The sequence below is a fragment of the Cherax quadricarinatus genome, chromosome 45, assembly GCF_038502225.1.
Source record: "Cherax quadricarinatus isolate ZL_2023a chromosome 45, ASM3850222v1, whole genome shotgun sequence".
Classification (NCBI taxonomy): domain Eukaryota; kingdom Metazoa; phylum Arthropoda; class Malacostraca; order Decapoda; family Parastacidae; genus Cherax; species Cherax quadricarinatus.
This window is the reverse complement of record NC_091336.1, coordinates 4181557-4197455: the sequence shown is the minus strand read 5'-3', so window position 1 is coordinate 4197455 and position 15899 is coordinate 4181557. Positions and strand designations below refer to the sequence as shown.

General features: G+C 40.3%; 1 protein-coding gene across 2 annotated transcripts in view; it reads left to right on the top strand.

Annotated features, from left to right (window-relative positions):
* The first annotated feature begins 8 nt into the window (after positions 1-8).
* The window catches only part of LOC128694795 (anoctamin-4-like), a 255375-nt gene continuing 239484 nt past the window's right edge, over positions 9-15899 (top strand). Inside the window, exon 1 of one of the 2 annotated variants that reach the window (XM_070094272.1) lies at positions 9-419. In XM_070094272.1, the coding sequence (XP_069950373.1) occupies positions 207-419 (213 nt within the window). In that variant the 5' untranslated portion in view covers positions 9-206. The remainder of the gene's footprint in view (positions 420-15899) is intronic. The other variant, XM_070094271.1, reaches the window with a different exon arrangement.

The following is a 15899-nucleotide window of genomic DNA, read 5'->3' as shown; positions in this document are numbered from 1 at the left end:
AGATTTACATTTATAATCAGTTAAGCTTCTTACAATGATTTACACTCACCAGGGTGTGACCCATCCTTGGAACAAAATGTCTACTACTTCCAGAGAAAAGCTCAGTTCTGTGTAAAAGGAATGATATACAGTAATTGCCTAGTTTTGTATTTTTTTTATACGGGCAATCATTTGAACTTAGCAAAATATATTTGTTACCAGCCACAATGTTCCTGGAACTGTGGAAGCGGAAGCAAGCAGTCATCCAGTGGCAGTGGGACCTAGAAGGCTATGAGGAGGAGGAGGAGCTGCGTCCAGAATATGAGGAGAAAGTCACCACAACAAGACTCAATCCTGTGACCAACAAACCTGAGCCATATCTGCCATTGTGGAATCAAATCACTCGTTTAGTGGCAGCAAACTCTGTTGTTATTCTCATGGTTAGTACCTGGAAACAAATTTTATGCATTAACCAAAATAATTGGTTTAAATATTTATATTGCTGTTGCATTCTATTACAGTGGAACCTGTACTTATGAGTGTGTTCATGTGCAAGGTTTTCCAGATATGAGCAGTCGCTCAGTCGATTTTTTGCTTCCAGGTGCGAGCAAAATTTCCAGATGCGAGTGGGCCTCAAGGGCCCACTCGCATCTGGTGAGGGGGCTCTTGCTCTTGATCTAGAGAACTGGATCTCAGTTGTTTGTTGGACTAACTTATTGAAACTTGGGCAGTATATCATGGAAAGATGCTTCTTAACCCTTAAATGGTCCAAATAGATCGATGTTCAAATCCATAGTGCTCCAAAAGTAGATCTATGTTTTTTTTACATATTATCAAATATAAAAAAAAAGAAATGTAGATAAAAATTTTTTTACACATTTTCAAATGTAAAAAAAAAAAAGATGATGTACATTTTTTTACATTCAAATGTTGAAAAAACGTATATATACGTTTGGACCGTTTAAGGGTTTATGTACACCAAAAATGAAAGAAATCGGACCATAAATAACAGAGTTCACTTCTCAGCCATTAGCCACCCCTTAGCGGTATATTTGTTTTTGTGGTGTCATTTGATAGAATGGAAGATATATTACAGAAATAGATATGATTTTGATTGGTTTCACAATGAAAAGTACCTTGATATTGAGCTCAAAGTAGCAGAAATGTTCGATTGTTTGGCGATGTTCAAGAGTAAACAAATGACATTACTGTCCATTCCAATATGCAGTCGTGAATGGGTTGACATTATTTATACAGTTGCTACAATAATACAGTAGTCTGCATAACAGTATATCTTCTATTTTTTGTGTGAATAAAAATTACAAATTATTTATATTGTAATAATAATAATATTCCTAGGTAGTAGGTTGGTAGACAGCAACCGCCCAGGGAGGTACTACCGTCCTGCCAAGTGAGTGTAAAACGAAAGCCTGTGATTGTTTTGCATGATGGTAGGATTGCTGGTGTCTTATGTCTGTCTCATAAACACGCAAGATTTCAGGTATGTCTTGCTACTTCTACTTACACTTAGGTCACACTACACAAACATGTACAAGCATATATATACACACCCCTCTTGGTTTTCTGCTATTTTCTTTCTAGTTCTTGTTCTTGTTTATTTCCTCTTACCTCCATGGGGAAGTGGAACAGAATTCTTCCTCCGTAAGCCATGCGTGTTGTAAGAGGCAACTAAAATGCCAGGGGCAAGGGGCTAGTAACCCCTTCTCCTGTATATATTACTAAATGTAAAAGGAGAAACTTTCGTTTTTCCTTTTGGGCCACCCTGCCTTGGTGGGATACGGCCGATGTGTTGAAAGAAAGAAAGAAAGAATAATAATATTACACTAGGTAATAGGTTGGTAGGCAGCAACTGCCCAGGGAGGTACTACCATCCTGCCAAGTGAGTGTAAAATGGAAACTTGTAATTGTTTTACATGATGGTAGGATTGCTGGTGTCTTTTTTCTGTCTCATAAACATGCAAGATTTCAGGTACATCTTGCTACTTCTACTTACACTTAGGTCACGCTACACATACATGTACAAGCGTATATATACACACCCCTCTGGGTTTCTTCTATTTTCTTTATAGTTCTTGTTCTTGTTTATTTCCTCTTATCTCCATGAGGAAGTGGAACAGAATTCTTCCTCTGTAAGCCCTGCGTGTTGTAAGAGGCGACTAAAATGCCAGGAGGAGGGGCCTAGAAATCCCTTCTCCTGTATAGGTTGGTAGACAGCAACCACCCAGGGAAGTACTACCGTCCTGCCAGATGACTGTGAAACAAAAACCTGTAACTGTTTTGCATGATGGTAGGATTGCTGGTTTCTTTTTCTGTCTCATAAACACGCTAGATAACAGGGATATCTTGCTACTCCTACTTACACTTTGGTCACACTTCACAGACACGCACATGCATATATATATATATATACATACATCTAGGTTTTTTCAGATCTAGGTTTTTCTCCTTTTTAAATAGCTCTTGTTCTTTTTTATTTCTTCTATTGTCCATGGGGAAGTGGAAAAGAATCTTTCTCCGTAAGCCATGCGTGTCGTATGAGGCGACTTTTATTTCTTCTATTGTCCATGGGGAAGTGGAAAAGAATCTTTCCTCCGTAAGCCATGCGTGTCGTATGAGGCGACTAAAATGCCGGGAGCAATGGGCTAGTAACCCTTTCTCCTGTATACATTACTAAAAAAGAGAAGAAGAAAAACTTTATAAAACTGGGATGCTTAAATGTGCGTGGATGTAGTGCAGATGACAAGAAACAGATGATTGCTGATGTTATGAATGAAAAGAAGTTGGATGTCCTGGCTCTAAGCGAAACAAAGCTGAAGGGGGTAGGAGAGTTTCAGTGGGGGGAAATAAATGGGATTAAATCTGGAGTATCTGAGAGAGTTAGAGCAAAGGAAGGGGTAGCAGTAATGTTAAATGATCAGTTATGGAAGGAGAAAAGAGAATATGAATGTGTAAATTCAAGAATTATGTGGATTAAAGTAAAGGTTGGATGCGAGAAGTGGGTCATAATAAGCGTGTATGCACCTGGAGAAGAGAGGAATGCAGAGGAGAGAGAGAGATTTTGGGAGATGTTAAGTGAATGTATAGGAGCCTTTGAACCAAGTGAGAGAGTAATTGTGGTAGGGGACCTGAATGCTAAAGTAGGAGAAACTTTTAGAGAGGGTGTGGTAGGTAAGTTTGGAGTGCCAGGTGTAAATGATAATGGGAGCCCTTTGATTGAACTTTGTATAGAAAGGGGTTTAGTTATAGGTAATACATATTTTAAGAAAAAGAGGATAAATAAGTATACACGATATGATGTAGGGCGAAATGACAGTAGTTTGTTGGATTATGTATTGGTAGATAAAAGACTGTTGAGTAGACTTCAGGATGTACATGTTTATAGAGGGGCCACAGATATATCAGATCACTTTCTAGTTGTAGCTACACTGAGAGTAAAAGGTAGATGGGATACAAGGAGAATAGAAGCATCAGGGAAGAGAGAGGTGAAGGTTTATAAACTAAAAGAGGAGGCAGTTAGGGTAAGATATAAACAGCTATTGGAGGATAGATGGGCTAATGAGAGCATAGGCAATGGGGTCGAAGAGGTATGGGGTAGGTTTAAAAATGTAGTGTTAGAGTGTTCAGCAGAAGTTTGTGGTTACAGGAAAGTGGGTGCAGGAGGGAAGAGGAGCGATTGGTGGAATGATGATGTAAAGAGAGTAGTAAGGGAGAAAAAGTTAGCATATGAGAAGTTTTTACAAAGTAGAAGTGATGCAAGGAGGGAAGAGTATATGGAGAAAAAGAGAGAGGTTAAGAGAGTGGTGAAGCAATGTAAAAAGAGAGCAAATGAGAGAGTGGGTGAGATGTTATCAACAAATTTTGTTGAAAATAAGAAAAAGTTTTGGAGTGAGATTAACAAGTTAAGAAAGCCTAGAGAACAAATGGATTTGTCAGTTAAAAATAGGAGAGGAGAGTTATTAAATGGAGAGTTAGAGGTATTGGGAAGATGGAGGGAATATTTTGAGGAATTGTTAAATGTTGATGAAGATAGGGAAGCTGTGATTTCGTGTATAGGGCAAGGAGGAATAACATCTTGTAGGAGTGAGGAAGAGCCAGTTGTGAGTGTGGGGGAAGTTCGTGAGGCAGTAGGTAAAATGAAAGGGGGTAAGGCAGCCGGGATTGATGGGATAAAGATAGAAATGTTAAAAGCAGGTGGGGATATAGTTTTGGAGTGGTTGGTGCAATTATTTAATAAATGTATGGAAGAGGGTAAGGTATCTAGTGATTGGCAGAGAGCATGCATAGTTCCTTTGTATAAAGGCAAAGGGGATAAAAGAGAGTGCAAAAATTATAGGGGGATAAGTCTGTTGAGTGTACCTGGTAAAGTGTATGGTAGAGTTATAATTGAAAGAATTAAGAGTAAGACGGAGAATAGGATAGCAGATGAACAAGGAGGCTTTAGGAAAGGTAGGGGGTGTGTGGACCAGGTGTTTACAGTGAAACATATAAGTGAACAGTATTTAGATAAGGCTAAAGAGGTCTTTGTGGCATTTATGGATTTGGAAAAGGCGTATGACAGGGTGGATAGGGGGGCAATGTGGCAGATGTTGCAAGTGTATGGTGTAGGAGGTAGGTTACTGAAAGCAGTGAAGAGTTTTTACGAGGATAGTGAGGCTCAAGTTAGAGTATGTAGGAAAGAGGGAAATTATTTCCCAGTAAAAGTAGGCCTTAGACAAGGATGTGTGATGTCACCGTGGTTGTTTAATATATTTATAGATGGGGTTGTAAGAGAAGTAAATGCGAGGGTCTTGGCAAGAGGCGTGGAGTTAAAAGATAAAGAATCACACACAAAGTGGGAGTTGTCACAGCTGCTCTTTGCTGATGACACTGTGCTTTTGGGAGATTCTGAAGAGAAGCTGCAGAGATTGGTGGATGAATTTGGTAGGGTGTGCAAAAGAAGAAAATTAAAGGTGAATACAGGAAAGAGTAAGGTTATGAGGATAACAAAAAGATTAGGTGATGAAAGATTGAATATCAGATTGGAGGGAGAGAGTATGGAGGAGGTGAATGTATTCAGATATTTGGGAGTGGACGTGTCAGCGGATGGGTCTATGAAAGATGAGGTGAATCATAGAATTGATGAGGGAAAAAGAGTGAGTGGTGCACTTAGGAGTCTGTGGAGACAAAGAACTTTGTCCTTAGAGGCAAAGAGGGGAATGTATGAGAGTATAGTTTTACCAACGCTCTTATATGGGTGTGAAGCGTGGGTGATGAATGTTGCAGCGAGGAGAAGGCTGGAGGCAGTGGAGATGTCATGTCTGAGGGCAATGTGTGGTGTGAATATAATGCAGAGAATTCGTAGTTTGGAAGTTAGGAGGAGGTGCGGGATTACCAAAACTGTTGTCCAGAGGGCTGAGGAAGGGTTGTTGAGGTGGTTCGGACATGTAGAGAGAATGGAGCGAAACAGAATGACTTCAAGAGTGTATCAGTCTGTAGTGGAAGGAAGGCGGGGTAGGGGTCGGCCTAGGAAGGGTTGGCGGGAGGGGGTAAAGGAGGTTTTGTGTGCGAGGGGCTTGGACTTCCAGCAGGCATGCGTGAGCGTGTTTGATAGGAGTGAATGGAGACAAATGGTTTTTAATACTTGACGTGCTGTTGGAGTGTGAGCAAAGTAACATTTATGAAGGGATTCAGGGAAACCGGCAGGCCGGACTTGAGTCCTGGAGATGGGAAGTACAGTGCCTGCACTCTGAAGGAGGGGTGTTAATGTTGCAGTTTAAAAACTGTAGTGTAAAGCACCCTTCTGGCAAGACAGTGATGGAGTGAATGATGGTGAAAGTTTTTCTTTTTCGGGCCACCCTGCCTTGGTGGGAATCGGCCAGTGTGATAATAAAAAAAAAAAAAAAACTTCTCTTCTCTGTTTCTTAATGCCACTAGGACCACCTTGAGAGTCACTGGAGTCCTGTCTCGCAAAAAAACTGTCCAGAGAGCTCTGTTTCTGGCGTCTCTTTAAAACTTCCCTAAAATGGGCCAAGACTCTGTCACTGTACAAATTGCTGATATGGCTTGCAACATCCTTCTCTGAGTGATGTTTCTCCATAAATCTTTCCATCCTACCCCACATTTCAAAAATCTCCTTAATTTCTGAAGAAGGCACCTTCCTCCATCTCTCTTCCTCCTCCTCTGCAGCAAGATTCTGAGCTGCAATCTGTTGCTCTTCCTGCTGAAGCTCTTGCAGCTCCTCAGTGGTTAGCTCTTCGTTGTGGTCCTCCACCAACTCTTCCACATCCTCCAAACTCACATCCAACCCCATGGAACTCCCCAGTGCCACAATGGATTTAACAACTGACATAGGCTCATCAGGGTCAGCCCCAAACCCTTCAAAATCCCTCTTGTGGACACAGTCCACAATTTTCTCCAAGCAGAGTTCAAAGTCCTGGTAGTCACTCCCTCCCAAGCCTTACCTATAAGGCTTACGCAATGGAGGATACTGAAGTGTTCTTTCCAAAAATCTCGTAGGGTCAAGTTAGTGTCTGAGGTCACATTAAAGCACCTTTCAAACATTGCTTTGGTGTAGAGTTTTTTAAAGTTTACAATGACCTGCTGGTCCTTGGGCTGGAGGAGAGGAGTGGTATTCGGGGGCAAGAACTTAACTGTGATGAACCCAGACTCCTTCAGAATTAGGTCATCCAAGTTTGGAGGATGAGCAGGTGCATTGTCCATTATTAGGAGGCACTTGAGATCCAGTTTCTTTTCCAGAAGGTAATTCTTCACACTAGGGCCAAACACTTCATTGAACCACTCGACGAAAATGTCCCTTGTGACCCATGCCTTACTATTAGATCTCCAAAACACACACAATTTACTCTTCATAACATTGTTTTTCTTGAACACTCTGGGATTTTCAGAATGGTACACTAGTAACGGCTTCACTTTGAAATCCCCACTAGCATTAGCACAGAACATTAGCGTCAGCCTGTCTTTCATAGGCTTGTGTCCTGGCAGCGCCTTTTCTTCCTGAGTAATGTAGGTCCTCTTTGGCATTTTCTTCCAAAAGAGGCCTGTTTCATCACAATTGAACACTTGTTCAGGTTTCAGTCCTTCACTGTTTATGTACTCCTTGAATTCATGCACATATTTTTCATCCGCCTTGTGGTCCGAACTGGCAGCCTCACCATGCCTTACCACACTGTGTATGCCAGTACGCTTCTTAAATCTCTCAAATTTGCCTTTGCTGGCCTTAAATTCACTCACTAGTTGCAGGCAATTTCTTTACCAAATCATCATGCAACTGCCTAGCCTTTTCACAAATAAGCGACGTCATAAGACTATCTCCTGCTAATTGTTTCTCATTTATCCACACCAATAATAACTTCTCAACATCTTCGAGTACTGGTGATCTCATTTTTGTCAGCATATTTAGTCCCTTTGCAACAACAGCGTCCTTGATTTCCTTTTTCTTGGCTATGATGGAAGATATGGTTGTACGGGATTTGTTATACATCCTGGCCAGTTCGCCCACATGTATGCCACTATCATATTGTTCAATGATGTTTTTCTTAAATTCAATCGTATTTCTCACCTTTTTTACCAAAGGCTTGGCACTAGGAGCTTTCTTTGGAGCCATGGTAGCTTATTTAGCACTTAAATAACTTGCAAGCACTAAAATAAATGGAATATTATGAAATATTTCGCTGGAGCATGTGAGGGGACCGTCGCTCACTGGTAAACAATGGCACACTGGCTGGGAAGGAAAGGCCGAGGCGGCTCAGAGCGTGAGTATGTGTCCGGGACGAAGGACTATTAGCGAGTTACCGGACCATTTGCGAGCCAATATTTTGACGAAAAAACAGGACTATTTCCGAAATGGACGACTTTCAGGCTGGACGATTATTGAGGGACCACTGTACATGTAATAATAATACAGTGGACCCTCATTTTTCGTAAGCGTCGGAAGTCATAATTTTCGAAAATCGTAATGTGTCATCACGAATCGTCGTTTGACTCGTAAATAGTTGTTTGTCCTAGACACTTATGCATGGCCCTGAGCGGCCCCACACTCCACTTACAGCCAGTGTGCCATTGTTTATCAGCGAGTGAGGATGATCCCATGCGTTGGTACGATACATTTCGTAATATTTCATTCATTTTAGTTCTTGCAACTGCTAAATAAGCCACCATGGCCCCAAAGAAAATTTCTAGTGCCAGACCTTTGGTAGAGAAGTTGAGAAACATGATAGAATTCAAGAAAGAATTCGTAGCAAAGTACCAAAGTGAAGGAGGAAAAGAAAGTGGAGAATGTTCCCTCTGCAGTGATTCAGTGATTCTACGATATGTATGATACTAAAGCAGCACGAGTCGATAAAGGCTATAGCGGCAGCCAGCAATAAAGTGTAGCATTAACAGTGTAGCATGTAAGTTAAGCAATTAATCGATAGAAAAAGGACAGCATGAACCTAACTCCTGCAATGTTGTTGGAGTTTTATAGAGCTACTGACAGCACCGCCGCCTCCACCACCACTATGTACGGCTTATGCTCTCAGTGGCCCTTATGCACTCAACAACAAAACACCACTCATGACATATGTAATGACATTTTTTATACATTCTAGAGTATCTGTCATATTTTTATATTATTAATATTGTTCATTATGTCATATTAGATGAATTGTGATAGTTAAATAAGCCTTAGAGTTGATATTAGTGTCATATTGAAGGACTATCTTGTCTTGCCTCCAAACACACACCCCTGCCGCCGCCACAGTTCCTAACATACGTAATGACATGTTTTATTCATTGACAAACAAGAATCTTCAATAATGGTAAGTGTGATGTTATTATTGTTTTATTCTTCATGTCTCATTGTTTTCTGTGTATGTAAATCTATATTTCATGTAAAAAAAACAATATTTTTTTTTGTTAATACTTTTGGTCTGAAATGGATTAATTGGATTTACATTACAGTGGGACCTCAAAAATCGAACGTATCACATATTGAACGTTTCGAAAATAGGACCATTTTTTTGGACAGTGTCCCTATTATCGAATGCGCCCCTATTTTCGGACCGCCGGGTACGGGACCTGTCTGCCACCCGCGTCCCCGCACAGGCGCCGTGAGCAGTCTAGCTTTGTTTATGCTTGAGTGAACACTAACCTGTGCTCTCATTCACGCATTTTACGATTATTTTGTTGTATTTAGTGCTTGTGGGACTGTGCAATAAGCTGCCATGGGCCCAAAGAAACTTGCTAGTGGTACCCCTGTGGTAAAGAAAGTGAGAAACACCATAGATGTGAAGAAGGAAATAATACAGAAGTATGAGAGTGGTGTGAGACTCGTTGAGCTTACCAGGATGTATGGGAAAAACAAGTCGACCATTGGTTCTATCCTGTCAATGAAAGAATAAGTCAAGGAAGCTGATGTTGCAAAAGGTGCTAATATAGGGAGTGGATGAGGTGCCTTCTTCAAAGATTAAGGAGATTTGTGCCAAGTGGAATGATGTCCAAATGTTTGTGCAGAAGTACCACCCTGAGCAAGCTGAAACAAGCCATCTTTGCAACAAGTTCAGTGACAGAACCATGTCCCATTTTAGGGAAATGTTAAAGAGGCACCAGAAACAGAGGACTGTGGACAGTTATTTTGTGAGACAGGGGTCCAGTGACTCTCAAGCTTGTCCTAGTGGCATTAAAAGACAGAGAAGGGAAGTAACCCCAGAGAGGGCTTTACCTGAAGTCCTCATGGAGGGGGATTCTCCTTCCAAACTCTAACCCCAACTCCCTCTCTCCTCCCTATCTTCCAGATGCCATCACCAATCTTCAATAAAGGTAAGTAAAAATGTTATTTTATATGTATTACTGTACATAATTAAAAACTATAGTATTTGTTGTATGTAAAACTGTAATTAATCTCTATAAAATGTATTTTTTGTGTGAATATTTTTGGGTTTCTGGAACGGATTAATTGTATTTCCATTATTTCTTATGGGAAATATTGCTTCGAATTTCAGACCTTTCGAATTTAGAACTAGCTCCTGGAACGGATTAAGTTCGATTTTTGAGGTTCTACTGTATTTCTTATGGGGAAAATGGTTTTGCAAATTGTCAGTTTCACCATTAGTCATGCTCTCTTGAACAGATTAATTACGAAAAACGAGGGTCCACTGTACATGTATAATAATAATGTACAATACAGGAGGGCCCCACTTATACGGCAGGTTAGGTTCCAGGCTACCGCCGTAAAGTGGAACACCCTTTTTTTCCACTTATAAATGCATACAAACACTAGATAACAAGTTTACACTAACATATATTAAGTTAGCAATAGAACCAGGCATCAAAAAACAATAGAGCACAATAGTGCAATAGTGCACTCATTACTTACCTTAAAATATTTATAGTCTTAATCTAGGGTGAGACAAGTAGTATTTATTGTAAGAAATCAAGTGTGGTATGTATGGTAATAGCCAGGCTACCTTACCAGGCCACCCCACCCACACATACTATTCTATGATATTTAAGCATCCCAGAGCGATGAAATGTATATACAGTTCACTCATTACTTACCTTAAAATATTTGTAGTCTTAATGTAGGGTCAGGAGTAAGTAAATGAGATAAAACGAATAAATGAGAGAGAGAAAGAATGAGTACATGAGAGGGGACAGGCGCAGAGTTATGTAAACAAACCAGGCGAATGTAAGTTTTGTAAACAAACGAAGTGTACACGTCTGGTTTGTGTACAAGTTACATTGTGTACAGGTTGTCTCTACATTGATATGGTAGAATTAATAAAGAAGAACACTCCCATTCTCATGTAACATCATTTTGAGAAGAAATGAAGCTATGAGTGAAGGCAATGGAAATAAGTCACACTGACTTTTTTGGGTTATCCTAGGTTCTCTACACGTATGTTGTTATGTATGATAATCTATGTAACTGTATTTGTGTATACCTGAATAAACTTACATACATACGAAAGGAATAATTTTCTACAGTTACCCCCAGTAACACATTTTCTCTTATGTTAGATTAGAGAAAATGTTATTCTTGCCGTCACTTGTACAAGTTATGTGGCTCCCACATCTTATATTTATGTTTATTTATTCTACTGTGGGGTGTATTTATCTTATTTATATGTTATGCATCGTGTTTATTATATAATTTTGAAAAAAATATCATGGATGGATTAATGAAAATGTGTATATTACCGTAATATACGACATTTAATGAGACTCGGTGAGTATTATTATTATTATTATTATCATTTCTAATATGGCGTCACTTGTGCAAGTCGTCTGCTACCACATCTCACATTTATGTTTATTTATTCTACTGTGGGGTGTATTTATCTTATTTATATGTTATGCATCGTGTTTATTATATAATTTTGAAAAAAATATCATGGATGGATTAATGAAAATGTGTATATTAACGTAATATACGACATTTAAATGACTCGATGATTATTATTATCATTACTAATATGACGTCTGGAGACATAAGACACTTACCAATTTTAATGTGTACCTGCATGCCAGCACAGTATGTAAGTTTATTTAGGTACAGGTATACATAAGTATAATTATCAGAGTATATATAAAATATGAAATAACTTTTAAAAACATTTGAAATTTTGGAGTTTCCAGACAAAATGGAGAGACTTAGTGCTTACTGAGCTCATGGAGAATGTAAACAAACAGGGTGGGGCACGGTGACCGTATTAGAAAGTCAGGTGGGGGGAGCCGTATAGTGAGTTTTGGTCATAATTTGAAATGTCCGTATTAGTGGAACGCCGTAAAGTGAAACGCCGTAAAGCGGGGCCTTCCTGTATAATATTTATAATAAATGACAGCTTCCAAAGTCCATCACTAGATGGCAGTGATTACCACAACAATGCGGGAGCGATTGTGGCCTCCTCCACTTTTCACATAATGACATTTTATTCATTCTAGAGTATATATATCAAGTTTCTATGTTATTTATATTGTTTATTATGTCATATTAGATGACATAATATTTTGAGGAATTGTTAAATGTTGATGAAGATAGGGAAGCTGTGATTTCGTGTATAGGGCAAGGAGGAATAACATCTTGTAGGAGTGAGGAAGAGCCAGTTGTGAGTGTGGGGGAAGTTCGTGAGGCAGTAGGTAAAATGAAAGGGGGTAAGGCAGCCGGGATTGATGGGATAAAGATAGAAATGTTAAAAGCAGGTGGGGATATAGTTTTGGAGTGGTTGGTGCAATTATTTAATAAATGTATGGAAGAGGGTAAGGTATCTAGTGATTGGCAGAGAGCATGCATAGTTCCTTTGTATAAAGGCAAAGGGGATAAAAGAGAGTGCAAAAATTATAGGGGGATAAGTCTGTTGAGTGTACCTGGTAAAGTGTATGGTAGAGTTATAATTGAAAGAATTAAGAGTAAGACGGAGAATAGGATAGCAGATGAACAAGGAGGCTTTAGGAAAGGTAGGGGGTGTGTGGACCAGGTGTTTACAGTGAAACATATAAGTGAACAGTATTTAGATAAGGCTAAAGAGGTCTTTGTGGCATTTATGGATTTGGAAAAGGCGTATGACAGGGTGGATAGGGGGGCAATGTGGCAGATGTTGCAAGTGTATGGTGTAGGAGGTAGGTTACTGAAAGCAGTGAAGAGTTTTTACGAGGATAGTGAGGCTCAAGTTAGAGTATGTAGGAAAGAGGGAAATTATTTCCCAGTAAAAGTAGGCCTTAGACAAGGATGTGTGATGTCACCGTGGTTGTTTAATATATTTATAGATGGGGTTGTAAGAGAAGTAAATGCGAGGGTCTTGGCAAGAGGCGTGGAGTTAAAAGATAAAGAATCACACACAAAGTGGGAGTTGTCACAGCTGCTCTTTGCTGATGACACTGTGCTCTTGGGAGATTCTGAAGAGAAGTTGCAGAGATTGGTGGATGAATTTGGTAGGGTGTGCAAAAGAAGAAAATTAAAGGTGAATACAGGAAAGAGTAAGGTTATGAGGATAACAAAAAGATTAGGTGATGAAAGATTGAATATCAGATTGGAGGGAGAGAGTATGGAGGAGGTGAACGTATTCAGATATTTGGGAGTGGACGTGTCAGCGGATGGGTCTATGAAAGATGAGGTGAATCATAGAATTGATGAGGGAAAAAGAGTGAGTGGTGCACTTAGGAGTCTGTGGAGACAAAGAACTTTGTCCTTGGAGGCAAAGAGGGGAATGTATGAGAGTATAGTTTTACCAACGCTCTTATATGGGTGTGAAGCGTGGGTGATGAATGTTGCAGCGAGGAGAAGGCTGGAGGCAGTGGAGATGTCATGTCTGAGGGCAATGTGTGGTGTGAATATAATGCAGAGAATTCGTAGTTTGGAAGTTAGGAGGAGGTGCGGGATTACCAAAACTGTTGTCCAGAGGGCTGAGGAAGGGTTGTTGAGGTGGTTCGGACATGTAGAGAGAATGGAGCGAAACAGAATGACTTCAAGAGTGTATCAGTCTGTAGTGGAAGGAAGGCGGGGTAGGGGTCGGCCTAGGAAGGGTTGGAGGGAGGGGGTAAAGGAGGTTTTGTGTGCGAGGGGCTTGGACTTCCAGCAGGCATGCGTGAGCGTGTTTGATAGGAGTGAATGGAGACAAATGGTTTTTAATACTTGACGTGCTGTTGGAGTGTGAGCAAAGTAACATTTATGAAGGGATTCAGGGAAACCGGCAGGCCGGACTTGAGTCCTGGAGATGGGAAGTACAGTGCCTGCACTCTGAAGGAGGGGTGTTAATGTTGCAGTTTAAAACCTGTAGTGTAAAGCACCCTTCTGGCAAGACAGTGATGGAGTGAATGATGGTGAAAGTTTTTCTTTTTCGGGCCACCCTGCCTTGGTGGGAATCGGCCGGTGTGATAATAATAAAAAAAAAAAATTAGATGAATTGTGATAGATAAATAAGCTGTATAGATGATATTAGCAAAATATTGAAGTATCTTGTGCCTCCTGAGAGCCAGAACAGATTAATTGCATTTCAGTTAATTTAAATGAGGAAATTTGACTGCAAACGAGCAAATCCAGATGTGAGCAAGGTCACGGAACGGGTTAAACTCATAAGTACAGGTTCCACTGTATATATTTAGTAATATTTGGATCACTTACAACATGAAATGATTTCTCTGTCATAAATTCAGATACCTATGCATACACATACTGTACATTTATTACATATCTACACATACATACTTGCATAAAGAGTGTTCATGTGCGATGTCACAGGGTGACTGTCTGGCATGTTGGCAGTCTAGCATGTACCAGCGAAATGCTTACCTCCTCACTCGCAACAAAACTGTATATTTGAAGTGTAATAACATACATTACTACTACTACTGCAAATAATAGTAATAAAAGTACAGTGGTCCCTCATTAATCGTCCGGCCTGAAAGTCGTCCATTTCGGAAATAGTCCCATTATTTCGTCTAAACATTGGCTCGCAAATGGTCCGTTAACTCGCTAATCGTCCTTCGTCCGGGACAGGTACTCACGCTCTGATCCGCCTGGGCCGCCTTCCCAGCCAGTGTGCCATTGTTTACCAGTGAGCGACGGTCCCCTCACGTGCTCCTACGAAATATTTCATAATATTCCATTGATTTTAGTGCTTGCAAGGGCTAAATAAGCTACCATGGCTCCAAAGAAAGCTTCTAGTGCCAGCCCTTTGGTAAAGAATGTGAGAAACACATAATTTATGAAAAAGCTTGTAGAAAAATACAAAGGTGGTGGTGGTGGTAGAGTGGAAGCAGTTGTGATAGTGGTTGATGGTGGTAATGATGGTGGTAGAAGGTAGTAGTGATGGTGGTAACAGTTGTAATAGTGGTAGAAGGTCGTAGTGATGGTGGTAGAGGGTTCCTTCTTTAGTGATTCAGCGATTCTACCAACTTCTCCAATATTGTTGGAGTTATATAGGGCTACAGAAAACACCGCTGCCTCAGCTGCTGCTTCACCACCATTATGGACGGCTTACACTCAGTGGCCCTTATATACCCAACAACAACACAACACCTCTCTTGACATACATAATGACTTATTTTATTCATTCTAGAGTATATTCCATGTTTCTATGTTATTAATATTGTTTATTATGTCATATTAGTTGAATTGTGATAGATTAATAAGCCATAGAGTTGATATTAGTGTCATATTCTCCAACAATAAACTTGCCATCCCTCCCTCACACAAACAAATCTCCAATAAGAACATAAGAAAGGAGGAACACTGCAGTAGGCCTGCTGGCCCATACTAGGCAGGTCCTTTACAATCCTTCCCACTAAGAACATAACAATGGAAGAACACTGCAGTTCTATTGGCCCATACAAGGCAGGTCTTTATCAAAATGACCTCTACCCAAAGCTACCCAAGAATTTACTCCCGTACCCAATGACACAAATCAAACTCAGCTCCTCCAACTCATATATTTGTCCAATCTCTTCTTAAAGCTACCCAAGGTCCTAGCCTCGATCACCCTACTGGTAAGTGTGATGTTAAATAAGAACTTAAGAAAGTAGGAACACTGCAAGAGGCCTGCTGGCCCATACTAGGTGGGTCCTTCACAAATCTAGCCCACTAACAGAACAAATGCTATCCAAGCAATAATCTCAGGTGCAAGTCCGACTCAAATCCAACCCCTCTCACTTGTGTATTTATCCAGCCTAAATTTGAAACTACCCAAGCCATAGCTTTTAGAACATAAGAAAGGAGGAACACTGCAATAAGCCTGTTCACCCACACTAGGCCGGTCCTTCACAAATCCAACCTACTAACAGAACAAATGCTACCCAAGCAATAAGCTCAGGTGCAAGTCCGACTCAAATCCAACCCCTTGTGTATTTATCCAACCTAAATTTGAAACTACCCAATATTTTAGCTTCGATCACCCTAGGCAGACCGTTCCACTCATCAACTACCC